General features: G+C 54.2%; 2 protein-coding genes across 3 annotated transcripts; one reads left to right on the forward strand and one right to left on the reverse strand.

Moving 5' to 3' along the window:
• Window positions 1-70: 70 nt before the first annotated feature.
• TEX9 (testis expressed 9) lies at window positions 71-7607 on the reverse strand. Of its 2 annotated transcripts, none has more exons than XM_034409356.3 (11): window positions 7087-7607; window positions 6956-7019; window positions 6780-6874; window positions 6433-6478; window positions 6071-6156; window positions 4266-4429; window positions 3958-4040; window positions 3369-3542; window positions 2801-2935; window positions 2175-2309; window positions 71-386 (listed from the first exon to the last, which is right to left on the reverse strand). In XM_034409356.3, the coding sequence occupies exons 1-11, from the start codon at window positions 7170-7172 to the stop codon at window positions 309-311; spliced, it is 1146 nt and encodes a 381-aa protein (XP_034265247.2). In that variant the 5' UTR covers window positions 7173-7607; the 3' UTR covers window positions 71-308. The 2 variants fall into 2 exon arrangements, with proteins under 2 accessions (XP_034265247.2, XP_034265248.2); XM_034409357.3 differs by having other exon boundaries at window positions 6071-6153; window positions 7087-7605.
• A 267-nt stretch (window positions 7608-7874) lies between these two features.
• RFX7 (regulatory factor X7) lies at window positions 7875-22627 on the forward strand. Its single transcript, XM_060689533.2, has 9 exons — window positions 7875-8087; window positions 12658-12691; window positions 13064-13146; window positions 13904-14026; window positions 15064-15180; window positions 15300-15384; window positions 16680-16887; window positions 17742-18037; window positions 18400-22627. Exons 1-9 carry the CDS (start codon window positions 7957-7959, stop codon window positions 21607-21609), a joined length of 4287 nt encoding a protein of 1428 aa, XP_060545516.2. The 5' UTR covers window positions 7875-7956; the 3' UTR covers window positions 21610-22627.
• Window positions 22628-26128: the final 3501 nt, after the last annotated feature.

Consider the following 26128-nt stretch of genomic DNA (forward strand, 5'->3'; position numbering starts at 1 on the left):
GTAGTTTTATTTTGGGAAAAAAAATCCTTTTTAAAGCTACTTCCAATAATAAGGGTGAGCATCCAAATTATTTTTATAGTCTAGAAGTTTAATGACAGCTATCAATTAAAAGAGTTGGCAAAGGGTTAGATTAACCCTGCTAAGTGATGGAGAACGGAAAAAGAGCTATTAGCAAAAACATTGGTGGGAAGAAGTGAATAGTGTAAAGCATATACTCTGCCTTTTGCCCCCAGAAAAAAGTGTGGTTCAAAATTTCATTCTTCTGAAACACCCACATCTTCTGTAGAGGGATGATGCTGTGTATTGAATTAAGAATTGCCCCACTCCAGAGCCTTCATAAATTCCTCTTCAGTAAAAGAAAGCATCTTGGCAGATTCAATGTGCATCTAGGGGGAAAGAAGATTTTTACTCAAGAAATCTTTCTTCCACCTCTCTGACAAGAGGTTTTGCTCATTCTCTTTCACTATCTGAAAAATAATCTGAGAAATGCATTATTTAGTTTAGTTTATTTGATTTGTATACCGCCCTACTCCCGAAGGACTCAGGGCGAACAGCCAAGCAATAAAATACATAAATACACAAAATTTAAAACTAGATAAAATCAAATCATTTTGGCCCAGACAGATTAAAACACCCCAATAATTTAAAAACAGATTAAAATTTACATATTAAAAGAGGGAGGAGATTAGGCCAAGCCCGCTTGATGGAATAAAAAGGTCTTCACAGCGCGGCAGAAGGTGCGCAGATCCGGAATCCTCTGTATCTCTGGGGGGAGCTCATTCCAGACGGTAGATGCCCCCACAGAGAAGGCTCTCCCCCTAGGGGCCGCCAGCCGACACTGTTTGGCTGACGGCACCCGGAGGAGTCCCTCTCTATGAGAGCGTACTGGCCGGTGGGAGGCTATTGGTGGTAGTAGGCGGTCCCGTAGATAACCAGGTCCTAAGCCATGGAGCGCTTTGAAGGTGGTAACCAAAACCTTGAAGCGCACCCGGAAGACCACCGGGAGCCAGTGCAGCTCGCGCAGGAGAGGTGTCACATGGGAGCGCCATGACGCTCCCATTGCCACCCGCGCGGCCGCACTCTGCGCCAGTTGGAGCCTCCAGGTGCTCCTCAAGGGGAGCCCCATGTAGAGAGCATTACAATAGTCCAGGCGGGAGGTGACGAGGGCATGAGTGACTGTGCGTAATGAGTCCCGATCCAGAAAGGGATGCAACTGGCAAATCAGGCGAACCTGATAAAAAATCCTCCCGGTCATGGCCGTCAGGTGCTCTTCTAAAGACAGCCGTGAATCCAGGAGGACGCCCAAGTTGCGAGCCCTCTCTGTGGGGGCCAATGATTCGCCCCCAATAGTGATGGCGTCAACTTACTATATTGTGACGTCGGAAACCACAGCCACTCGGTCTTGGATGGGTTGAGCCTGAGCCTGTTCCTCCCCATCCAGATCCGTACGGCCTCCAGGCACCGGGACATCACTTCAATTTCTTGTAATGTAAACCCCCCACCCCCCCCCAGTATATTTTTGACTGACTGGCCACCCCTGGTCATCCAAAGACAGAAACCAGTTTCCACCTCTCAGCAAGCAATATCTTGAGATGGCCCAAACATGAAGGGCTGCCAACAAGAAACCATCTGAAGTTGGTATGTCCTTTGGGATCTGAGATGGGAATTAAAACTGATTTTGGGAAGCTTAACATCTTTCATTCCTTTCCCACCAGTGGTGGGATTCAAAATTTTTTACTACCTGTTCTGTGGGCATGGCTTGGTGGGCGTGGCAGGGGAAGGATACTGTAAAATCTCCATTCCCATCCCATTCCAGGGGAAGTTTACTGCAAAATCCCCATTTCCTCCCAATCAGCTGGTACTCGGGAGGCAGAGAATAGATAGGGGTGGGGCCAGTCAGAGGTGATATTTACCAGTTCTCCGAACTACTCAAAATTTCTGCTACCAATTCTCCAGAACTGGTCAGAACCTGCTGAATACCTCCTGTTTCCCACCCGACCTCCCCTGCAAAACCCTAGCCACAGAGATTCCTTATACTGACTGTGGATTTACTCTATGACCCAGTTCATTATTGCTTTTTAACCCAGAGACTGAATTTAAGTCAAAACAAATGAATTATGCTGCACCCTTAATTTTAATTCAATTAAAGTTATTAATAGCATAGGGTAACTTGCCTTTTGTCTTTTTAAAATGTCAATAAGTTTTAATTGCTTCTTGAAACCTGCCACTAGCTCTTCTTTTTGTTTCTCCAGTCTCTTATTTTCAATTTTTAGTTCTTCAAGTTTTTTATGCTCTTGGTTGACCACATCCTAGCACAAAAGGAAGAATACAGAAACTGTTACATCCTTATGAATACAGCCCTTGGACACATCTGAAGGAGAGCAAATGACAAGGCTCAGCAGTGCTGCACAATCATAAGCTCCTATAACTTCCTAACAAAACCCCATGTGCAGTTCATATACAGCCATGCCTTGAAGGATCTGATTCTGTCACCAGGAGAAAGAGAGACTACAATGCATGTGCTTGCAGAATTATTTCATTTTAGAACTGATATTGAATGCATTGCTTGGAACAGACAGGAAAAGACCATGCAGCAAATTAGAAAGAAAAGAAAAGAAGCTGTAATCATGAAGCTTCCTGGATGACTTTAGCCTTATCCTATTTGATAGTTGAAATGAGAAAAAAATTGGGATGTTTCCCGAGCAGTTAGTAGAAAAAGACAGATGGGAAAGGGTAAGGGGTGCTATCCTAGGCTAAGGGGCTTCCAAATTCACATTTCTTGCTAACACATACTGCCTACCTTGTTACTTTGCTTCAGTTTATTTAGCTCCATTTTGTATTTCTCAGCTTCCTCAAGAGCTCGGTTCAAGCGAATGTCCGTTGTGCTCTGGGTTGCCGCAACTTGTTTTTGTGCTCGCTTCAGATTCTCCAGTTCCTGTTGTATCAAGTTAAAACATGGCCAAAGGCCTCTCTTGGCTTCAGAGGAGGAGCCCTTTGGTGCAGCAGCAGGAAAGAGAGCCTCAACATCCAGCCTTGTCTGCCAGCCAGGGACAAAGGTAGTGGCGGCAGTGGCACCTCCCCTGCCTTCTTCTGAGGGATAACTTCCCACAAACATTAATATCACTTTTTTACAAACAAGGTAGAGGAACTTTCTATGGTGAGGATGCTCTACAGCTATTTATTTCTATTTTTTCTTACCTGCTTCAGTTCTGGGACATTCGTACCAGATCATTTATGTGTTTTTGGATTAACTTGTGAGCCATTAGAACTTCATGAAATCATGATTAAACCAATCAAAGCCTAGTCCCTCTGACCAATGGCACACTTATCCTCCTAAAGAAGGCAAGAGATCAAAATGGCTTTGTTACCTTTTCTAGCATGGAGAGTTTCTGCTGCAGACCTTCACTTTTTCGGGTGGCTTCCTCTGACAGCAGTTTGTACTTTTCTGCCTGAGACTGGTGTAGGCTGGCTGCGCGTTGCAGCCGACCACGTTCTTCTTCAACCTCCTTAAGACGGCTGCTGAAATGTTCATTCTCCCCATCCTGCAGGCCCAAAATTAAGAGCCACAAGAGAGTTGGAGCCTGTTGGGTTAATGCTATGTTTCTTCTCTGCAACTTTTCCCCCGCCCCCCGAATTCCAACTTTAGATCAAAACTTCAAAAAACAAGCCCACGCCCTGTTTGGATGGTGGTCCTTGGGGCTCCGAGGCATTCTCCTCGCTGGAGACACATTTGTTGTTTTCCTTGGGAGTTCTTTTTCTTCTGGGACATCCCTCCAACTTCACTACCAGGCCTTTCCTCACTCTATGTTCTGTGAGGAAAACCCGGCCTCTCGTGAGGAAGTTGTGAATGTGAATGTGCAGAGGACTTGGTAAATGTGAAACAGATACCTTTGGGTGGCAGACCACCATCAAGTACAATCCATAGCTTAACCCAAGCAAGTCAGCACTTGCTCTTACCTTCTTGCTACATTCTTGCCCAATGGCATCCAGCTCCTCCTGCATCACACGCAGCTTTGCCTTTAGGAACCGGATCTGGGCCTCTGCAAGTTGGCAACAACTCCATAAAACAATCTATCTTATGTAGAATCTACAATTCTAGAGCCCATGTTAAGAGAACCCTATTTAAGCCACGCTGAAAAAAAAAATTGGGGTGGTAGATTACATATGCATGTTTTGAACAGTGGCAATTTCTAGAAGACCATTTTCTCCTGCTACAAAAAGAAAGGGACAATTAGTGAAAGCAAAACCAGCCAGCAAACACTCACCTGCTCCAAGTTCACATCCTGTACTTGGGATAAGCTTATCTTCCAGATCAGGCAGGTTTCCTTCTTCCAGCTGCCCTTCAATTTTCCCAATTAGTTTTGTCAGGGAGCATCCTGGAGCAGCAACATCAGTATTGCTTGGGTCAACCTGTAATCTTGATTTTGTACTGGAAAGTTGAAAGCAATATGAAGAGGAACACAGATGTCTAGGAAACTGTAAAAGCAAGACTGCATACTTGTGGGTATTTGACCCAATATAAGTAAACATTCTCTGCTCATAGAACAGCATTTGTACAAAACAGTACAACAAAACAGATGCATATTAAAATTGTAACATGGAACTAATCATCTGTGTGAAGTGATTTGATCCTCTTTAAATCCAGAATTATCTGCCAGCTAAGAAGATTGAAGAATGTTTTGCAACCTTTTTAAATATTTCTACAGAGCTATCTGCCAACAAAAAACTTATTTCCAAGGCAGCAGTCCCAAGTATGAGCAAGTGAGGAGATTCCATGAAGCTCTCTATTCAGATAGAGACAATCTAGAAAAGGGTACGCATATCCCTCCTCCAGCATTTAAAGCTCTTCCGTCCCCTGTATAAAAGGGGAATTTGCCAAGACTTGGAATGCGGGCATCAGAGATGGACACGGCTCTTTTGACCTAACTGCCCGGGCACAGCTTGGCTGTCTTGTGTTCTTCTTAGACTGCTGGATAGAAGTAACTGAATTCAACTACAACCATCACATTATGAAAGCTGCAAGATCCCAAAAGCTGCCAATGCTGATCCTGTTTTATGCTCAACTTTACATTCTATACCAGTGATGGCGAATCTTTTCTCCTCGGGTGCCAAATGCGCACCCCTCTGCACATGCACGCACGACCCAGCCCCCTGTACATGTGCCCTGCCCCCTCCCATGCCCCATTTTGGGCCTGGAAAGCCTCCTGCACCAACCTTTGCCCGGGGGGGAACTGCCTGCTCCATGCCCGGAAGCGGCAGCACAACAGCCATCACCAGGGGCGAGGGGGTGGCGGTGGCGAGGACGGGCGGGTCGGTGCTTCCCTCCCTCCCCACCCAACCAGCCAGCTCAGGCGCACAGGGAAGCATCTTTTTTACTCTCAGCTGAGATACAATTTTTCTTCCTTTTAAGCTGAGATTGTTTCACTTTGGAAATTTTATTCATCTGTTATTTTCAATACATGTGTGGCCCCGCACGTATGCCCTCCCCACATATGCCCTCCCCCCTGTGCCCCATTTTGGGCCTGGAAAGGCTCCTGCACTAAACTTTGCCAGCATGAATGGTCTGCCGCCGCCACTACTCCTCCTCCTGCCAGCCTTGCGCTCTGGGCAGCATCCAGCCAGCCATGCCTGGCTTGCCCCTGTGGCAGTCCATGTGAATCCCAGGCAGCGCAGCTTCGGGGCCTTTCCTCATGGTGTCGGTGACAGGGCAGGCAGGCAGGCGGGTGGGCACAGGGGAGCGACTGGGGCAGCGCTCCTGGCTGGCAAGGGGGTGGATGTCCCGGGGCACACATGCACACCGGCCAGCTAGTCTTCTGTTTACTGGCACGCATGCATGTGCGATGATCAGCTGGCCGGCTGATCTTCTGGTTTCTGGCACTGCCACACATATGAAGGCCAGATGATTGTTGCACGCACATGCACACCAATGACCAGAAGACTAGCTGGCCGATGCGCATGCGAGTGCCAGAAATCCAGAAGAGGAATGGGTGACGCTGCACGTGCCAAGTGAAATGGCTCTGCGTGCCACTTTTGGCACGTGTGCCATAGGTTCGCCATCACGGTCCTATACCCTAAGAGAGGTCTTTTCCCTTTTCTTCCAGTCAGTGGCCGACTTCGAATTGTAGGTGCAGTGCTGGCTTTCTTCTTGTGTAGCTGCTAAAGAGAAGTCAGAAAAACCACTTTAGATACTTGGTAGGCATGCTGCTTCTTAAAGTTTTCTTTATTTAAAAATGGGTATTAAAAGCAGGAGTTGGGCTCCTTCACACACTGGGGCCCAGGCACTTAATGATATAATGTGCGGTTTGTTCTCCAGATAGTTTACTGTATGCGAAACGCAGAAGATGAGGCTGGGCTACAAACCGTTCAGTTTCCCCTCAGAAGGGAACTGCTGACTTACTAGAAAGATGTAAAATGAAAACTCTGTTCCGGTACCTTGTTATGCGCAAGAGGAACTGGTGGCTCAGGAGAATTTATATCCCTATAAAGAAGCAGCAGAGAGGAGCATATTGCGATAAAGTTCAGGTTTCAGTCACGCCAATCAAGGAACGCCACCTCTCCTCGACGTCTGAATTACTGAGTAGCCCCGGGTGAAAAGCGGGCAGCGCGGAGGCCTCCGCCGTTGCCTTCTTTGCCTGCGACCGCTGGGGAAACGGGGGGGGGGGGGATCAAGAGGCTCGGGCGATGCGAAGCCCGGGGGGCTCCAGAGAAGCCGGCGGAAAAGCGACCTTGCTGAAGCCAGGCTTGAGCGCCCTCCCCACCGGAGCGCGCAGCCGGCGTACCTTTCCTTGGCGGCGGCAGCCGCCTCCTCCTCCTCCTCCTCCAGCGCGTCCCCGCGGGCCGAGACGGGCCTGGCCAGGGCTTCCCGTCGGTCCCTCTGCAGAAGGGAGGGCAGCCGTCAGGAGCCTCTTCCGGCCGCCAGAGCCCGGGGCCCCTGCCGCTCCCGCCCCGCGCTCACCATCAGCTCCTCCGCCTGGCGCATCACCGCCGCCGCCTTCGCCTCCAGGGCCGCGTTCAGGCGCCTGCAACGGGACGGGGCGGTCAGGGCGGGCGGGGGCCGGACGCCCCCTCCCCCCCCCCACGACCTACCTGTACTCCTCCTCGCGGGCCAGGAGGGGGGCGGCGCTGCGAGGCCGGGCCGGCTGCTCCCCCGACGGCTGCCCGCCCGCCGCCATGGCCCACCGTCGCTAGGCAACCGCGCCGCTCCCGGCACGCTCGCTTGCCGCGGCGCCCCCTGGGAATCGCAGTCCGCCGGGTCGCCCCTCCCCGTCCTCTGACTCAGTTCCCGCCGTTGCCCCTCGAGGTTCCCCGGCGGAGACCTCCGGCTCCACTCGGAATAGGGCTGGAAGGGACCCTGGAGGTCTTCTAGTCCAGCCCCCTGGGCCCCTTGGAAGCCTCCAGTGAGGGGGCAAGACGCTCCACCGGTTGGCAGTCCGCCTTGTGAGCAAATTCTTCGCCGGGAAGGCGCGCCGGAGCCCTCGGCCGTGGGCCGCCGCTGCCGTTCCGTGCCGGGCAGCCGGAGAAGCCGCGCTGCGCCGGCGCTCAGGGGCGGCCTACGCCGGCCCCGCCCCGCGGGCGCGTCCCCGCCGCGTCCCTCCACCGCCCGGCGCGTCCCAGGCCAGGCGGCGGGGGCGCGCGCGCGGCTCTCCCTGCCGCTCCGGGCTCGGCCAGCGGGCGGCGCTGCGGCGGCGGCTGCGCGGGAGAGGCGGCGGCGGCGGCGGCGGCGGGGCTGCTGGTGCTGCGGCGGCGGAGCTGTGGTGCCCGGCGGTGCCGGAGAGGAGCTGCGGCATCGCGGCGCTGATCGGAGCGGCGGGCCGCCCGCCATGCGCCGCCCTCGCCCCCCTGCCTAGCGGCGCGGCGGCCGTGCCGGGGATGCGCGGCGGCGGTGCCGGGCGGGCGGGCAGCGGCTCCCTGCTGCGCTGCGGCTGAGGCGGGCGCCGCTCGCCGGGAAGGCCCAGCATGGCGGAGGAGGCGCCGCCCGCGCCCGACGGAGCCAGCGGAGCCCCCGCGCCCGCCCTGCCTGCCCTGGTGCCCGGCCTGCAGGGCGCGGAGGCCGGCGCGCTGCAGCACAAGATCCGCGGCTCCATCTGGTGAGTGCCGGGCGGGCGGGGGGCGGCGGGGGGCGCCCTCCGGGACCAGGCCGGGGACGCGGCCATTGTCTCCGCGGCGCCGGGGACGGGCCGGATCCAAGATGGAAGACAAAATGGCCACGAGGCCCCCCCCCTCCGCCGCCGCCGCCGCCGCGCCTTTGTCTGCCCGGGCGCCCCGAGGGCCCGGCGGAGGGAGGAGGCAGCGGGCGCGGCGTCCCGGAGCCGCCCCGGCCGAGCCCAGACCCGTGGCCGGGGGGCGGGCCTGCCTGGGCGGGCCGTCGTGCCTGCTCGGAGGGGCCCCTGCCGCGGGCGCCGCCCATCCCGGCCTCGGTCTCGGCCCCCACCGGCGCCGGCCGCCCCTCGGAGGAAGGAGGGCGGGCGGGAGGCGCGCTCGTCCTTTGGGCAGCCGCCCGTGGAGCTGCCGGTCGGGGGCTGCAGCGCTTGGGGGGAGGGCCTGGGGGGGCTTGTTAGCCCTGGGAAGCCGCGAGCGAGCCAGGAGCGGCCGCTTGGCTTGCGCTCGACGGCGAAGAGCTTTGGAACGGGCGCCTGGAACTGGTGGCGCGGCGCGGGCCGCCTCCCCCGATTTGGGGCTTTTTGATATCCCAGTTTCTTGCTGGATGCCAATGAGGGTCCTCGGTGGGGAAGCGCTTTAAGGGCTGTGAAGGAGGAAGCCGTCGTCGGGCTGCTCTCAGCTGCGCCGCTGAGGATGATGTCAACTGTTTGTCAGATGGGTTGCATTGTTGCTTCTGCTGTAGGCTGCCTAGGGTCGGGAAGATGGGAGCGCCAGAAAAGCCTTTGAAACGGTAACTTAGCCAAAGGTATTTGGAAACACTTGGCCGAAGAGAGGGTGGCGGAGGTGGCTGCTGTGCCGTATCTGGACTGGGTGGTTTTATGCACCTGGATGGAGGAAAAAGCCCCTGGACCTCGACAGCGCAGCTCTGCAGTTACGGGAGTAGCGTGCCATAAAATGAGCTTTTCAACCCAATGTGGTACATGAACAAAAATAATAATGCCGCCAAAACCCTACGAGGAATTCACAGGAGCCCATATGGTGGGATTGATTATCCTACAGGGGGTTATCACACATAATAATAAAAAAATAATCTCAACAGAAATGATGATAAATTGGAGCCATTTATTTAGCTTATGCAGGCAGCCGGCAGGACAAATGCCTTTCTTTTACAAGGGACTTGTTTCTAAATGTTTTCATAGAAGTCCACAGGGCCTTGTTAGCAAATGGTGTCACTTTTTCTTATAGCTGATGGTAGTTACTTGCTGTGTTTATTATTTATCAATTTCTATACTGCTCATCTCACCTGTGACTCTGAATGGTTTACAAATAGCATTTGTGACCTTAGGCCAGTCCTTCTCTCTCAGCCCAGCCTACCTCTCAGGGTGGTTGTGGAGAAGGAAGCTGTGTGGGATCTATTCACCACATTCAGTTATTTGTAAAAATAATAAAGGCGGGAGAAGTAAACAAATATTACAGCTACAATAAATCTTCATCTACAGTGTAGATACACAATACTCGTGGGCCGTACATCCCAACAAAATACCATAGAAAATTAAAGCAAATGTTCAAATGGATTAAGGCAAAACAATGTAATGTGTAAAATAATTACTACCAGATCGGAGACCAATCAGTTGGTGTCATAGAACTCCTGCATATTCTCAGATGCTGATTAAATAAAAAGAAAAGCCCTCACAAACACAAAGCACATCAAATTGTTTCAAAGAAAGGGGCTTTCCAGGGAGACCCCCCCCCCCTTTGCACTGGCCTGTCCAGGAATGTCCCAGTAGATGGTGGCAGCGGCAGCCGGGCAGACAAGGGAGAAGGTGGCATCAAAGGCAGAAAAGCCGCCCAGAGTCCTCAGAGAGCTGGGCGGCATATAAATACGAAAAATAAATAAATAAAAAATAAATAAAAACAGCCACCCCACAGCAGAGCTCAGCAACAGCCATCAGCCCTGCCTCTTGCATTAAGCCACCCACCCCCTCACCCTGCTGTATTTGCACAACCCCCTAATCCCTGTTTTCTTCAACCGTTTATTTGTCATTTCACCTTGCTCTATTTTTCCTCCAAGAGATCCTTTAAGCCCTTTTGCTCCATCTCAGTGACATGCCGAGCCTTTGACTGGGCTGCCCCCCCCCCCCCCAAATGGGCATCCTGTGGCTAAGGTGTTTTTTGGTTGGGGGAAAGTCATGCAGAGAGTGGCGACCGAGACAGGGAGGGGCACCTTTCACCCAAGCCCCCTCCGACAGCTCTTCCAGACCCTTCTCTTCTTGCTCCGCGGTGGCTGAGAGGGTGTCTGTGGGCGCTTCTTCCCCCCCTCGCGAAATGGTGCCATTTTTCCTCCAACAGGTTATTTGCGTGAAAGGAGGTGCAGCCAAGCCCACCACTGCAAGGCCATGTGGCGGCTTTGTTTTGTCTGGCTGCCTGGCACTGCATTTTTCCTCCGGTTGGATGAAAAGGCTGGAGATTCTCCTTTTCTCCTTCACGGGTGGAACGGCAGATTGTCCGGGCTTCTGCTGCCTTTGGGGATTTAATCTCTGGGCTTTTGCTTTATTTTCGCTTCGTTAAAGCTTTTATGTTAATCGCCTTTGTGTCCACAAGGAAGATTCGGCTCTCTGGGGATGTGGGATGTTACTGAATTTTGGGAGGATAGGAAGAGGGGTGTGGCCCAGAGATGGCAGTCGATACCTGGGACCCTTGCAGCCTGGGGAGTCGGCCAGGCATCGCGTGTTGGTTGCCAGAACATGTCCTGCTTCTCTTGCAGCAAGAATTGGGTGTGGGGAGGAAGACCCCAAAGGGGTGGAGAATTCATGACCAAACAGCAGAGAAGGGCTCCTGGCCAGGAATAGTCAAGAGGAAGGAGGGAGGTATTGAGTTTGGGGGAAGCAAGTTGGCCCCACAGATACAGAAGGAGTCAGTTCTGCCTCCATGTGGAAGAGCCCTTCTATAGACGTGGAGCATCAAGACTAGGAGGAGCTCAATCTGACCTGTTTCCATGGATTCAGTTATCTTGGGCACTTCACTGCCCTGCACAACAGACCTGCTATGCGTGTCTGACAGGGTCATTGGGGAGATGGGGAGCTCCTGCTGCAGGTGCCACTCAATGTGTGTCACTCTTGGTATGGGTGTGGCCCCTGTGCTCTGGATTGCCCCCCTGGTGACATTTGGGGGCCCTTTGAGCTGGGCAGAGGAGCTACAAGCAACCCACGTAGCCAGGTGCTGGGGAAGCCCTTGGTCTCAAGAAATCTGAGCTGTGGCCTCCTGGGTTGGGTGCATTTTCCCTTTTCTGTCCCACTGCTGCTCCTGTGTGTGGCCGGTGGGCATTCCTCGCTTCAGATTCCAGCCCAGCATTGGCTCCAATGGTCAGGGAAGGGAAGGGAAGGAGAAGAGGCAGGGGGTTAGATGAGTCCCTTGCAGAGCAGGATGATGTGCGGGGTGCAGCCGCTGAAGGTTGATGCTGGCAGGCCTAGCACAGGGTGGAAATGCCTCTGCTCCCCCTTGATTTGGCTTTGCTGTTGTCCTGGCCCTGGGTGATGGGGATACCCAGCGGCCTGGCCTTGCCCTGCATCTCCCGGGTGCTGGTGAGAGTCCTCTGGGTGAAGGCGGCAGCATCAGGTTGCTGTGCCTGCAACCTGAGGGCAACCTGACAAGCATGAAATTGGGGGCTCAGGAGAGCAGGGAGATGAAGTACTTGAGGCCAAATCAACAGATCAGAGAATCCATTATAGCTTGCAGGACTCATTGCCACAAGACGAGGCAACGGTCGGGGAGCTGGCTGGCTTTGAATGGATTTCAGTTGACTAAGGAGAGGAAGCTGAGGGGGCAGCGGCCTTGCGGTGCCCTTCCTCGTGGAAAGAACTTGGATGCCCGCCCTGGGTGAGAATTGCAGGGGTGGAATCGGATCAGAGGTATTTTTTTGCTTTCTGTAGGTGAGGTTTGACCCAGAGAATGTGCAGCCAAGGTGGATTGTGGATTGTCCCGTCTTAGCTGGGGCGTTCCTGGCCGGGCTGCTTCTCAGCAAACAGGGAGCAGCCGCTCATGACGGTCATCCTGCCTCTCTCCTCGAGGCTTCCCGAGGAGCTGAGCCCCGTCTGGGCCCGTCCGGAGTTTGGCAGCATTCTTCCTCTTCTGGTCTCCTACACACTTGGGAAAGCAGGGGTCACCATGTCATTGCTAACATGATATGCTCCTCACAAACTGGAAGCGATCTCCAGGCCTCCCTAAACATGCCTGGAGATGTCCACTCCTTAAATCTTTTTGCTCAAATAAAGGCATTTAAAGATGAAAGGATACCTATAGACCATTCCTCAAGATTCTGATTGATTAAAGCAGGGAATTCCAAGTCCCGGTTCCATTGCCAGTCTTCAGATACCTTTGGCTTTTCTGTAAAAATGGAAGGCGGCTGACAGTCCTCCAGGCCTTTTTCCCAAGGGAGCCGTTGGGGAGCCTGGGATGCTGCACAGAGACTTTATTATATGCACTTGTTTATAACGACCATACCTATTAACTCTGGGGATTTTTTTTTCTTTTTTTTTGCTTTCCCCCTTCCCTCTTTAGCAAAGCTGTTCAATCTAAAGTGGACTGCATTTTGGTGAGTAAAAGCTGGAAATGGGGCATTTCTAGTTGGGCTCCTTAACTGCGGTCTTCCAGGGTGTCCTAAGCGCTGGTTTCAGGCGCTGAGACTTCCAAAGAGGGTTCCTCGTTAGGCTTCTTGGGTGAAGGCCCCATCCTGAAAGAAGGGCTGACATAGTGAAAATCTCTTCTCTGCTCAGCTGCTGGCTTGCTTTCATGTGCCAGCTGGCTGAGAGCTCTATGGGGCAGGAGGAACGTGGAGGAACAGCAGGGCAGGGAAGGAGGTGGCCAGCTTTTCTGGGCTGCCCTGAAAGTCCCCAGGAAAGAGGTTGTAGAAACGGCTCCGAAGTGCTGGCCTCTTCATCTTCTGACTGTCTCTCTCTGTGTTTAGCAAGAAGTTGAGAAGTTTACAGATTTACAGAAACTCTACCTCTACCTTCAACTGCCTTCTGGTCCCAGCAATGGCGAGAAAAGGTAGGTGGGCGTGTCCCAGGATCTGAAGAGCATCTGCCCCTTCCTCAAGCGCACTGGGTCATACGGCTGTGCTGGGGGGCTTCCTTGGGATGTGGGGGGCTTGACATGGTGCCTTTGTGTGAAGCCTCCTTGGAGTGCGGTTTGCTCCTGGTGATATAGTGAGAAGCCATTTCCCCAAGAAATGGCAGGTTGTGGAATACCTTGAACCCTTCAGGGTTAATGGAAAGAGAGTTTTTGGGGAAGGGCCTTGCAAGTGTCCGGACTCTGCTACCCAGCTGGAGGAGGCTTTCTCCTTGACTCCGTGGCCTCCAGCCCTCCCACCCCCTTCCCTGCCTGCCTGACTTCCTCTGCGAACTGCCTTGGTTTGTGCAGTGCCTCGCCTTTGAGAGAAAGCACCCCAATCTTCCATGGGGAGCCTGCCTCGGATCCTTGGGTGCTTCCCACACGTGTAGAGGTGCTCCCTGCTTTGTGGGGAGCATGCTCTCTCTACTCTGGGACAGCTCTGTGTGGCAACACTGAGCGTGCTTGCTTTGGGGGCCGGGTCCTACCCCTCTCCTCTGGGGCCCAGCTCGTGTGCCTATCTCAAGGCCCTCAGCCACAGGGAGGTGGCTTGGAAAGCAGCTCTTATGGTCCAGTGGCAGGAGTTCCACAGGAGCAAAGGCCTTCACGGACTGAGGCAGCCCTTCTCCTGAGCCCATTGGTAGGGATGATGATGGTGTCACCATTCCCACGCCTGATGTCCCCTCTCTTGCTGCAGCGATCAGCTGTCTGTCTCCTCCAGCCGCGCTCAACAGGTGCACGCCCTTTCCTGGATCCGGAACACCTTGGAAGAACACCCGGAGACCTCCCTCCCGAAGCAGGAAGTGTATGATGAGTACAAGTGAGTCTCTTCCATCCGTGGCCGGGGAGGGTGCCTGCGAGATGGGGGGGGATGGATGGCTGCCTTCCACCCTCACCCTCTCCAGTAGCCTCTGGGCCTGGTGCCCTTTGGCTCTGCCTACCGGGCTGCTCCCCACTCTGAATGTCAAAGGTGCTGTTGAATGGGACACGCTCGCCTGCCCTGAAACCTCCCCTTCCCACCTTCACCTCCCAAAAGGGGTCCATAGGGTGCTTGTAGTAGAGTTCCCCCCCCCCACCACCAAATTGAGGTGGCAGCCCTTCAGCTCAGGAAGGGAGAAGCAGCCACCCCACTGATCTGGAGGGAGGTCCTGGGCAGGTCCCCACTTGGAATCTCAAAGAACTCGGGGAGGAGGAGAGGTCAGTCTGCCCATGGCCGGGCTTGCCTTTCGGGGCTTGGCAGGGCGGGCAAGGCCTGAGCTTGCCATCTGCCAAGAGCAGCAGTTCCTATCAACCGTGCTGAGATGCTGAAATACCAGCGTTCTCCTTTCAGCCACAGTTAGCCTGCTCCAATGCTGGGGCTTTCCTGTGCTGCGGGCCCAGGTTGGTCAGCCAGGCTCCCCAGGGAAGAGCTGGGGGTGTCCAAGTGCTGAGATGGGTTTTGTGGTGCCAGTTCCCTTCTCTCGCCTAGAGAGCATTTCAGCTCTGCCCAGAGGGCTGATGGGAGGCTCCCAGGGGCTGCAGTTCCACCTTTCCTCCTCCTCCGGTTTCTGGGCTCTCCCTGCTGGAAAGTTGGGAAGGATGGCGGGACAGGGAATTGGGTTCCCTCTGATCCCAGGACCTTATTCAGTGGCGGGGACTGCAGGACAGGAGCTGTGTGGATGAAGCAGATCTCTCCCTTCCTGTGGGCAACCAGGAGGTCGCTGGGAGTGCTGGGCTGCCCTTTTCCCTGCAGAGCCTCCAGATTTTCCCACCCCTTGGCCTGTTTGCTCTTGGACGCTCTTCTCTGACCCTCGGCCAAACCAGGCACCAGGCCCTGCGTCTCCCGGGGTGTCTCCTGTGACCCTCCTTTTGTTTCAGGAGCTACTGTGACAATCTCGGCTACCACCCGCTCAGTGCCGCAGACTTTGGCAAGATCATGAAGAATGTGTTTCCCAACATGAAGGCCCGGCGCCTAGGCACGCGAGGCAAATCTAAATATCCTTTGGAAACAGTTTGGCTGTCTGTGGGCTGCGTGGGCAGATGGCGCTTCGGTACAAAGAGCGCTTCGCACCATTGGAACTGAAAGATGATACCACCTTAATTTTTAAAATCACATATTGCTATAGTGGACTTCGGAAGAAAGCTCTCGTGCAGATGCCATCCCTCCCCAATCTGGATTTCCCTAAAACTGGAGACGGGGTAAGCTCTGCCGCTGCCCTCCAGGTCTCCCTGCAGGTGGGCGGCCACCTCCTGGGCATTGTCCAGGCGAAAGGGCTGCAGGAGCCGCCACCAAGATGGTGGCCAGATGAAAGGAATTTGACACCTGAAATGTAATTTGAGGAATCCTCTCAGGCCAGACCCACCTTGGTTCTCATGAAGATAAGGCGGGGGGTGGGGGGGGATGAGACATTCAGGCTAGCCACATTCTGTTACTCTGGCCTGATTATAAGAGTTGCATGATCAGCATGCATGATCTGATCTGGTTGGAAGAGCTACGGGCGTCTTAGTGGCATAAAGGTCTTTTAGCTGCAGCTGGCAGAGCACAACATAGATCCATGCTGTGCTGGCAGTTTGAGGATTTGACTTCTGCAACAAGAGGTTTCATGGCCCGATGATCCTGAGTGAAGAGAAGGGAAACCTCGGAAAGTAGCTGAGGATGTGTGCGAGAGGCAGCGGTCTCTAAAAGAAGGCCACCTAGGTCTTGCCTTGGTTCATTTGGGGTAGAATTGTTGAGCTGCATCCCGGAGTCCTTCCTGCACTGAGAGGCTTTGAACGAGGAGACGCCTTCTGAGGACTGGGGGCTAAGTAATTCTGCAGCAGGACAAGACCTACTTTTGCAGCATCTGCTTGAATCTTACACAAACGCAAAGTACTCTCCCCCATCTACCGACAGCAGCTTTAATTTAATTTAATTTAATTTAATTTTGAATTTGTATACCGCCCTTCTCCCTGAGGACTCAGGGCGGTGAACAGCCAAGTAAAAACATCGGATACAAATATTAAAATACAGTTAAAATATACATATATAAATTTGGCCCCGTTAATTAAAAACCATAGACAAAACACTTAAAAAACACTTAAAAAATTAGGCCAGCCCGGCTTGCTGGAAAAGGAAGGTTTTAAGGGCACGGCGGAAGGCACTGAGGTCTTGGATTCTCCTTATCTCTGGAGGCAGTTGGTTCCAGAGGGTAGGTGCCCCCACAGAGAAGGGCAGGCAGTAACGTCTTAAAGAGAGAAGTTGACTTTCCATAAAACTTGGATTGAAATAATCCTCCTGACCAAAACCGAGAACTCAGATTGCTAGAGCAGGTTTTATGGCAGGGTCTGAAGCTGTTTCAAGCACTGTTTCCCTGGGTGAGAGGAGGAGTCTTCAGGGCTGGGGAGCTCCTCCTGTCCTCAGAGGGGGCGGTTTCCCAGAGATGGGGGCAAAGCAGCTGGGTGGGGCAGGACAGCGCTAGCACGGTCCTCAGACCTTCCTTGTGCTTTGGTTTCAGCTGGATGGGGCAGAGCCTGCTGGGCGCCTGCAGAGTGCCGATGAGGAGATCGTGTCCGCTGCCTGCCAGCTGGTCTGCGAATGGGCTCAGAAAGTGCTCAGCCAGCCCTTTGATTCTGTCCTGGACTTGGCTCGCTTCCTGGTGAAAAGCCACTACACTGGCACCAAATCCATGGCAGCTTTGGCAGTGATGGCAGGCGCCCCTGCAGGTAAGAAAGGAGGAAGTAGTTTCGCTCTCACCTTTTCCCCGGGTCCCCTGAGGGGCATCAGGAAGGCATCTAACCTTGCAGGAGCTGATATAAAGCTTCATTCCTGGGGCATGGTTTCACCCCAACATTGAGAAAGGCACTTCGGACATGGAAGACACTAGGCCTGTAAGAGGATCTGCCAGGCATCTTTCACAGCCAGTTGGCTGGTCTGGGCAATGATGAGGAGAGGGAGGGGTACAACGGGTGAAATGCTACCGGTTCACTCCGGTTCAGGCGAACCGATAATGATAAGAACTACCAGTTCGGGCAAACCGGTAGTTAGCTACTGGTTTGGTTGAACCAGTAGTTTAAAAAGCTACCAGTTCAGTTGAACCAGTAGTGAGTTACCAGTTCAGTCGAACTGATAGTTAAAAAAAGCTACCGGTTCCTCCGAACTGGTATTTCCAACAATCAACTGTGCCGTGGGGTTTGCTAGAAAGCATGAAATCCTGTTTTCTAGCGAAGCTAAATCACGCAGCACAGCTGATCCCCCCCTCGCTGTTCTACTTACCTTCCCAAGCCTCCTTTTTGCATGCACTATGCATGTGCACACCGTGCGTTTGACGCACTCTGCACATGCACACACAGCAAATCGGTAGCAAATCGGTTCAGATTTCACCACTGGGTACACAGTTTTCTTTTGCCCATCTAAAAGCAAACTGGGCCTCCCTGCTCCTTAACAGTATGGCGGAGAAGAGGTTTATTGGAAGGGCTGCCCTGTTGCTCTGCACAATGTACTGAGGTTCCCCATTGTGCTTCCTACAATGGCCGAGCTGAGCCTTCTCCCTGGTCAAGGCCCTGCCTGCCCCTTCCAGGACTCAAGGGGATCCCCCAGCCGTCGGCTTTTGTCCCGACGGCAGAGAGCAACTCCTTCCAGCCCCAGGTGAAGACGCTGCCTTCGCCCGTGGATGCCAAGCAGCAGCTGCAGCGCAAGATCCAGAAGAAGCAGCAGGAGCAGAAACTGCAGTCCCCTCTGCCAGGCGAGTCGCCCGCCAAGAAGGCCGAGGGCCCAGCGAGCAATGGGGTTGCCAGCCTTCCGAATGGGAGCCCGGCCATCCTGTCCCCTCAGTCCATTGGCATTGTGGTGGCTGCTGTGCCAAGTCCGATCACGGTAAGTCTCCGGAGGAGGGAGGGAGGGAAGGCTGCCACCAGTAGCGTTGCATGTTGGGGCAGGACCAGGCGGAGACCTACAGAGAAGTCGTCTGGCTGTGCAGGAAGGAAACTTCTTCCATGATTTGGAGAGACATTTGACTGGAGCGACTCCAGAGGGGGCAGAGGTGGGTTGAGGCATTAAGTCAAGAATTGGGAGGGTGAAGAGACGGGGCAGGGTGGATGGGAAGGAAGAGATCTGGGAGTCCTGCATGGCTTGGGGGAGGGGAGTGGGGAGCATGGAGTCCCCTGTTCCCAGAAGAAAGCAAACCGGTCAGCTCAGAGTGCAGCTTTCTCGTTGTCACTCCCTTTTCTCCCCCACAGGTGCCAAGGTCCCGGCAGTTGGTAACATCTCCTAGCCCGATGGGCTCGACTGATGGCAAAGTCCTTCCACTCAATGTCCAGGTAGTCACTCAGCCCATGCAGTCCATCAAGCAGTCTCCAAAGACTCCCCAGAATGTGCCGGCCAGTCCCGTGGGAGATCGCTCTGCTCGTCATCGCTATGCCCAGATCCTGCCAAAGCCAGCCAACACCAACGCGCTCACCATTCGTTCCCCAACCACAGTGCTCTTCACGAGCAGCCCAATCAAGACGGTGGTTCCTGCTCAGCACATGAACGTGGTCAAAATGACCGCCATCTCGCTTGCCCCAAGTGGTGCCAGTGGCACGCCCATCAAGCACACAGCCTCCGCCATTGGCTCAGGAGCCGCAGAAGAGCCAAGAAGTCTCCCTCAGATCAAGAAAGGATCTGTGATTTCACTCCAGTCCCCGGGAACCAAAGGTGGCAGTGGAGGCCTAGCTTCTGCCCCGTCTTCGGTCGAGGTCAAACTGGAGCCGGAACTGGTGCTGGATGAGACCTTGCAGCAGAATCTAGAGAATGCAAACCCCGCTCAAGCGGTCAGAGTTACCCTGCTAACACCTGTGGATCAGTTGAGGACTGTGGAAGCCGAGGCCTGGAAATGCCGGGCTGAGGAGCGTTTTGGAGCAGCAAGCTGTGACCCCCAGGAGGGAGATTCAGAGAGGAAATCCCTTTCCCAGGCGCATGAAGCCCCCCTGGGTCCCTTGGACGCAGGTCAACATGTCTCCAGCACCGACATTGCCCCCTCGCCTACTGCAGGCGACCAAGGATGCCCGAAAGGCCTGCGGAAGAGGCTGCCTTCTGCCTTTGTGGACGCTCAGGGCCCCCCTGTCAAGAAACTTTCTGTGGGACAGGCATCTGCGGAAGCCCCGAAGGCCAGCAGTGCGAAGAAAGCCCAGCAGACGGGCGGCCTGCCTCTCCCTAACAGTGACAGTCCGGCTGCCCTTCTCCAGAGTCCCAGCCAGGCGGCCCTTCAAATCCAGTCTGCAGCCTCAGGGATCAGCCTGGAGACTTCCTGCCCCCTGGATGCTGACCTCATCATTGCCCCCAGCGACTCTCTGCTAGAGCAGCCCCCAGCAGCCGCCTCAGCAGCTGTGGAAATGAAGTTGGAAGGAGACGTCTTTGTCCTAGGAAACAGCTCCAAGTCCGAGGGCAGCCTGAACCCCAACGTGTGGCAGCACCTGGCCAAGGGCTCCCCCTTCGTCCAGGAGGCCTGCAAGCCCCCGATCAGTGTTATGACACTTGCTGGACCATCCGACTCCGAGGACCTGCCCAAGTCCGCCTGGGAGCCGGTGCACTTAGAAGGGTTCCAGCAGACCGGGACAGCCTTTGGGCAGCCGTTACCAGATCAGGTCCAGCCGCCCTCTCTCGACCAGCCCCTGCCTGGCCAGAGCTCCAGTCAGCTGCCCCTGCAGCAGGAGCTGAAGGACTTCGAGGATGCCGCCTCCCAGTCCCACGAGAACTTCTTCTCCTTCGACGATGACCTGACCCAGGACAGCATCGTGGAGGAGCTGGTGCTGATGGAGGAGCAGATGTCCCTCAGCACCTCCCACCTCTACAGTGCCTCCCTGGGGATGGCTCTCCAGAACCAGGGGGTAGCTCAGGGGGCATCCTTGGCCCCTCACCCCAGCAGTGCCCACTTCTATCACCCGATCCACAGCAACAGCACGCCTGTCCATACGCCCACGCCCACCCCGACGCCCACCCCGACGCCCACCCCCACCTCAGAAATCATGGCAGGGTCACAAGGCGTGTCGCGGGAGAGTCCATGCTCCAGGATGGCCCAGACCACACCTGTTGACAGCGCCCTGGGGAGCAGCCGGCACACGCCTGTTGGCACCCCACACTCCAACTGTAGCAGCAGCGTGCCCCCAAGCCCCGTGGAGTGTAGAAACCCCTTTGCCTTCACCCCAATTAGCTCCAGCATGGCCTACCACGACGCCAGTGTGGTTTCCAGCAGTCCTGTGAAGCCCATGCAGCGGCCCATGGCCACCCACCCTGATAAAACCAAGCTGGAATGGATGAATGCCGGCTATGGCAGCGTGGGGGCATCCTCTGTCACCAGCCAGGGAATTCTGCCTGGCTACCAGGAGTCGGTGGAAGACCGTTTCAGGAAGCCCCATGCCTTTGCTGTCCCTGGCCAGTCCTACCAGTCTCAGTCACGGCACCACGATCCCCACTTTGGGCGAGTGACCCCCGTCTCCCCCGTCAGCAACAAGCAGGAAGGTTTTGCCGTCCCTGCCCCTCTCGATAACAAAGGGACTGGCTCCTCTCATGGCGGCCATTTCAGATGCCGGAGTGTCAGTCCTGCCGTGCACCGCCAGCGGAATCTTAGCGGAAGCACCGTCTGCCCTGTCACGGCCGTGCTTCGCTCTGGAACGATGGTGGGCTCTTTTGGGAGTCCGGTCCCCCTGGAAGTTCACCCCTCCTTGGCAAACGTCCATGCAGACCCAAGTGCCAGTACCCTCGCCCAGCGCAGCCAGTCAGTGCCCCTGACGGTGATGATGGAGACGGCTTTTCCACAGCCTCAGAAGCAGCCGAGTTCCAAGAAGATCACCAATGTCTTGCTCAGCAAGCTGGACTCGGAGAACGATGATGCCGTGCGTGGCCTGGGCATCAACAACCTGCCCTCCAATTACACCGCCAGGATGAACCTGACTCAGATTTTGGAGACTTCTGCCGCCTTTCCAAGTGCCAATGCCCAGAACATGCCCCCATGCAGCCCGTCCGTTTTTGAATTCCAAACACCAGGTTACCTCGCTAAAAACAGCAGCCCCGATCCGGCAGACTTTGTTTCTGGGGACCACGCAGCCCATTCGGAAGCTGGGGAGCAGCAGCTGGATTTCAGCGGCACCGTGAAGGAGCTTTTGGAGGAGAGCAGCCTGCAGGGCAGCCAGGTGCCTGCCGACTTGACCAATGTGGCCTCTGTCTTCTCCAGCGACATGAGGCTGACCTCGGAGCTGTCGGGGAGCATGAACGACCTGAACGCTCTGGACCCAAATCTGCTCTTTGATCCGGCCCACCCGCAAGGCCAAGACGACGAGGCAACACTGGAGGAGTTGAAGAACGATCCCCTTTTCCAGCAGATCTGCAACGAGTCCATCAGCTCTATGACTTCCGCAGGTTTCGATTGGATGGAGAGTAAGGACCATCCTGCTGTGGAAATGTTGGGTTAGGAAGTGTGTGCGTGTTTGCGTGCACGTATGTGTGTATGTATACACACCTATACATATTTGTGTGTGCGTATATATATATATGTATATATGTGTGTATATATACGTGTGTGTGTAAATATATATACACGCACACACGTGTGTGTGTGTGTGTATAAAATCTATGTAGCACACTGTATTTAAGAAAATCTAAAGACAAGACATACTGTGTTTGTCTTAATGGAAGTGCCTCCTGCAGCAGAAACAAAATTTGTGACTTTTTTTAAAAAAAAAGAACTGCTCTACCAGCTGCTTTATTCTTCAGCAGGGTTTATACAATCTTAACCAATTTTTAAGGCATTTCTGAAGGATGCAGCCTGCTCCAGAGCCAGTATTAGGTTTTAAAATTTTGCTTACTGAAAAACATGGCTTGCTGCCTCTGGAGGATAAAGAGCCTTTGCGGGAGGGTATCGGGAGGTAGGAAGGGAGTGCTCCCCACCCAGCCTTCCCTCCGTCTGCTCTGTAGGGCCTTCCATTGGCATCAGGGTTCAGAGAGGCAATACTGGAAATGGGAAGGTGCCTGGATGGGTTGCATGATGCATCTGGTCAGGAAGTGCTTCTGCACGCTGGGTGCATAAAGAGCCTGCGCCTTTGCTGGCACGATTGGCACACCAGAGAGAGCAAACATCCTGATCACAAATACCATATGCCTGCAGAGTGGCAAAGGCAGAGGGGGCCAACAGGGCCAGCGTTCCTAGGTCACTCAATTGGGAGATGGTCTCTGGCTGGCCTTTCCCAAAGGATGGTGGACTTGGCACCCCCTCCACGGGAAGGTCCGGGTGGGGGGAGGTGCCTCATTGGCCAGTTGCCAGGGAAGGCCAGCGGTAGACAGGAAGTGGGGGAAATCAGCACAACTTGAGTCAGATGATGGTTAACTCCTTATCAAGGGCTAATTGTGGGCAGGAGCAGGAGAGGCTTCCAAGAAAGAAAAAGCAGCCCAAATCTTTTATCCCAAATGGAAAATTTATTCTGCCACAGGGTGGCTCATATTAAGAATACACCAGAATGTTTTAAAAGCAAACAGTTTAATGCTGCTTTTAATGTCCTTGAGTAGGGAAAGGTAGTTCCAACCCCTGCGATTAATAAATCTGTTCCTTCCATGGCAACTGCACACTAAAATGTTTGTCAGGATTTATAGTTATTTTTGTTCACACGAAAAACTAGAAAGCAAAAATGACCGTGATTCGGGTTTTCCTAACTCGCAGGCTTTAAAAAAAAACAAAAACATTTTTCTGCAGAAACTAGTTAGTGTTTCCAGGATTGACACAACTGGCCAGTTCTTTCTTGATGAAGTCACGACCAGTTGGAGGACTCTGGTTAACGCTGGAGGGTGAATTTCCGAGGCCTTCCATGGTAGGAACTGGGGGAAGCCTGCTGTGGCTGAGCCCGTCCTCAGAAGTGCTCCTCCCAGCACCCACAGGGAAGTAGGGGGGCTGCGGGGGCGGAGTCCCTGGGGCTGGCACTTTGATGCCAACAGATAAGCAGCTGTGCCATGAGCACTGCTCTTGCATGGCTTCCCTGACTCACCAGCTCTGAGCCTCTTTTACCAGCACAGCTCCAGGGAAGGTGGGGTGGTCCTGCCTCTCAGGGGAGAGAGTACCCCGAGGCAGCCGACTGGGCAGGGGAGCCAGGCCAAGGAGCCTCTTACGGTTCAAGGTGCACTAATCCCCTTCTGGGCTAGGATGCCTTATGAGGAGGCGCCCAGGAGGCTGTGCCCTTGCCTTATGCTAGGTCAGCAGTGGGAAGAGGGAGAGGGGACAAAGTTGAGCCTCTTTCACCTCCCGTCTGGGGGCTGCCAATCCACCCAATCCCTGGCTTAAAAGAAGGTCTGTCTCAGCAAGCTTTTTTGGGTTTTATTCCCATGTAAAGGTGTGTCTTGTGAAGCCTCTGCAGCCATGAGAATCTGCTCCTGTACAAGCACATGAATGGCGCTGAATGGGCCACTTGTTTCTGTGTGGTCCTCAGCTTTTTCCAGGATGGCCCAGGCCTGATGACCCACACTGCTGGGCATATTGCTCGTGTTGAGATTCACACACACACACACACAAGTAGTATTTGTGGGGCTGTCCTATGGGATACAGAGACGTGGAGTCATTGGGGTGCTAGGTGTAAGCAGTGGGCTTTGGGCTTCCAGTGCCCAATTCAGGCACCTGTGCAGAGCCCAGTCTCGGCCTCAGAGACAGAAACAAAAATTTCCGTTTCCTTTCCAGCAATAGTGTAGCTGGTGCTTGGCTCCTTTTCCTGAGAAACTGGCAGTGCTTGGAAGCAGGGGAGCTGCTGGACCCGGGCATGAGCCTCAGGCTGAAGGGGCTCCCCCCATTCCAGCTCTAATGGTGCTAGGGGGTTGTCCACGCGCTCTCCCTTGCCTGACCTTTCTGGGGGGCTAAGCACTGCCACAACCCAGGTCTCCCAGTTGTCCTTCCTCATGGCCCAGCTGGCAGCCTCCCTCCCTGGGATAAGGCAATCAAGGCGGTCCAGTTTTGATGAGGAGATTTTGGGCCATTCCTCAACCAGGAAAGGCAGGGTGTCCCCAAAGGAAAGGTTGCTTGTTTTATGTAGCAAAATTATCTCAGTGAGATACATCTCCTCTTATTCTCTTACCTGAGAATCTTACAGCAGGAAAAGTCTGTGTTTGCCTCACCTCTTGGTGCATCCTCACCCATGTGCATGCGGTGTTCTCTCAGCTTGCCTCGTTTGTGCTAGTTAGACTCCCGTCAGCCACCCCACCCCATCCCTCCCTCCCTCCCTCCCTCCCTCCTTCGTGTTGGATTGGGGCCGGTTCTGCACAACTAGATTGGCGCGGGGAGTTGCCCGCTCGCTTCACGATCCTGCCAGGCTCAAAGGTCACCCTCGGCCAGACGCTGCTTCTTCCCCAAGCTGGCACAGAAGCCACTTCTGGTGCACCTGGACTCTCCATGAACTCTCTCCCCCACCCCTCCCAGACCCGGTTGCCCAGCTTTCGGGGAGCGTTTCGTTGTCTGTTGGACCGCTAAAGGACAGTGGATAGGTCTTGCCGCGTAGCATTTCAGTTCATTTTTTTTATTGGAAGTGCTCAACATTTGTTTTTTAATGTTTTCAGGAACAATAAAACATTTTCTATGAAATTTGACTCCAGAAGCAAGTTCTTGGGAGCTCAAGAGTCTCCATTCTTGCTCGGCCTGGGGAGGGAGGGGGTGGAGAGGAGGGCCCTCTTGGCCTGGGCAGAGGCTAACTGATGCTGTCCCTTTGGTAACCGCTCTCCTCTGCCCTTCCAGACCCAGTGCTTCTCTTTGGGAAAGAGCGAGGACCCTGGGCTGAGAGAGATACGCCTGCATCTTCCCTTCCCCCAGCCTTCCAGGAAAGTGGCATTGGGGCTGGAGGTGAACTGGATTGGACGGGGGAGACCTGGTGGCCACAGGGTTCAAGGGCGGTCCCGGATTCAGCAAAGTGGCAGGAAGTGAGGTGGCAGCTGGTCTCCAGGGGCTCTTAATGGTAACAACCCCAACCCGGCAATGCTGCCACGGGAGAGAGTGGGGCAAGGTGGGTGGGAGGACAGCCGTGGCAAGTTGTGTGTTGGCTAGCTCCCCAAGAGAAGCTTATGGTCACAATTCCTGTGGCCTCCCACTTGTGAGCCTCATTAGGCAACCCGCACGAAAGTGCCCGAGGGGGGCCGCCATAGAGGAAGCCCTGGAAGACTTCCACAGGCCTGCGAAGACCCCCTGGCTCCCAAGGGAGAGACCACCATGGCCCAGCAAGGTTTGGCCTTGGAGCGTCGGCTGTGATCCTGGGGGAAGGGATGTGCAGGCCAGGGTTTCTTTTTGCTGCAGAGAAGCTGGGTGCTCTTCCTCATCTTGGAAAATTGTTTCCAAGTGGAAATGCAGACAAAAGTGGAAATTTGGTTGAAGTGCAGTATTGCAGGCAAACTCTGTCCACGGCATCGAGTTTGATCCTGACAGGGCACAAGGTTAACTCAGCCTTCCATCCTTCTGAGGTTGATCGAGGTCGGTAAAATGAGGACCCAGATTGTTGGCATTATGCAAATAATGCTGACATTGTAAACCGCTTGGAGCGCTCCAAGGCACTATGGACCCCAAATGCTATGCTATTTAATGATGAGGCTTAATCACAACATTGTCTTGGCCTCTTCCTCCTTGGTTCTGCTTTGGAGCCTCCAGCCATCCTTCAAGGGCACCCCTCCTGTTCTCCCAAAGTACGGAAGGCTGAGCTGTGGGGGAAAAGTAGGTAGGATGGACTAAAAAGCCCCTTTGGGGCAACCAGGGTGATTGAGAATCTCCATAGACTTTTATTCAAGGCGCTTAATACCCTTTCCCCAGTCCAAGGGCAATGCCGGAATTCCCAAAGCAAAGAATCTTTGCAATTCTTCCCCTTTTCCACCAGAGGGCAGAGGACATCCAAGCGGTGCCACTTGATTTTCCGCTCAGTCCAGCCCAGAAGGGGGCGCCTGAAACCCACGGAACCACGCCGGTTCCCAAACAACAGGTTC

This window comes from Pantherophis guttatus, chromosome 13 (genome assembly GCF_059756535.1).
Source record: "Pantherophis guttatus breed Tessera chromosome 13, ASM5975653v1, whole genome shotgun sequence".
Taxonomy (NCBI): domain Eukaryota; kingdom Metazoa; phylum Chordata; class Lepidosauria; order Squamata; family Colubridae; genus Pantherophis; species Pantherophis guttatus.

Excerpts from the sequence above, each read along its gene's own strand:
- TEX9 (XM_034409356.3), bottom strand. The coding sequence starts at position 7,172 with ATGGCGGCGGGCGGGCAGCCGTCGGGGGAGCAGCCGGCCCGGCCTCGC. Across the intron at positions 6,875-6,955 it reads GCCAGGCGGAGGAGCTGATG|AGGGACCGACGGGAAGCCCT; the intron begins GTGAGCGCGGGG and ends TCCCTTCTGCAG. Across the intron at positions 4,041-4,265 it reads AGGATGTGAACTTGGAGCAG|AGGCCCAGATCCGGTTCCTA; the intron begins GTGAGTGTTTGC and ends GCCAACTTGCAG.
- RFX7 (XM_060689533.2), top strand. The coding sequence starts at position 7,957 with ATGGCGGAGGAGGCGCCGCCCGCGCCCGACGGAGCCAGCGGAGCCCCC. Across the intron at positions 12,692-13,063 it reads CTAAAGTGGACTGCATTTTG|CAAGAAGTTGAGAAGTTTAC; the intron begins GTGAGTAAAAGC and ends CTCTGTGTTTAG. Across the intron at positions 16,888-17,741 it reads GATGGCAGGCGCCCCTGCAG|GACTCAAGGGGATCCCCCAG; the intron begins GTAAGAAAGGAG and ends TGCCCCTTCCAG.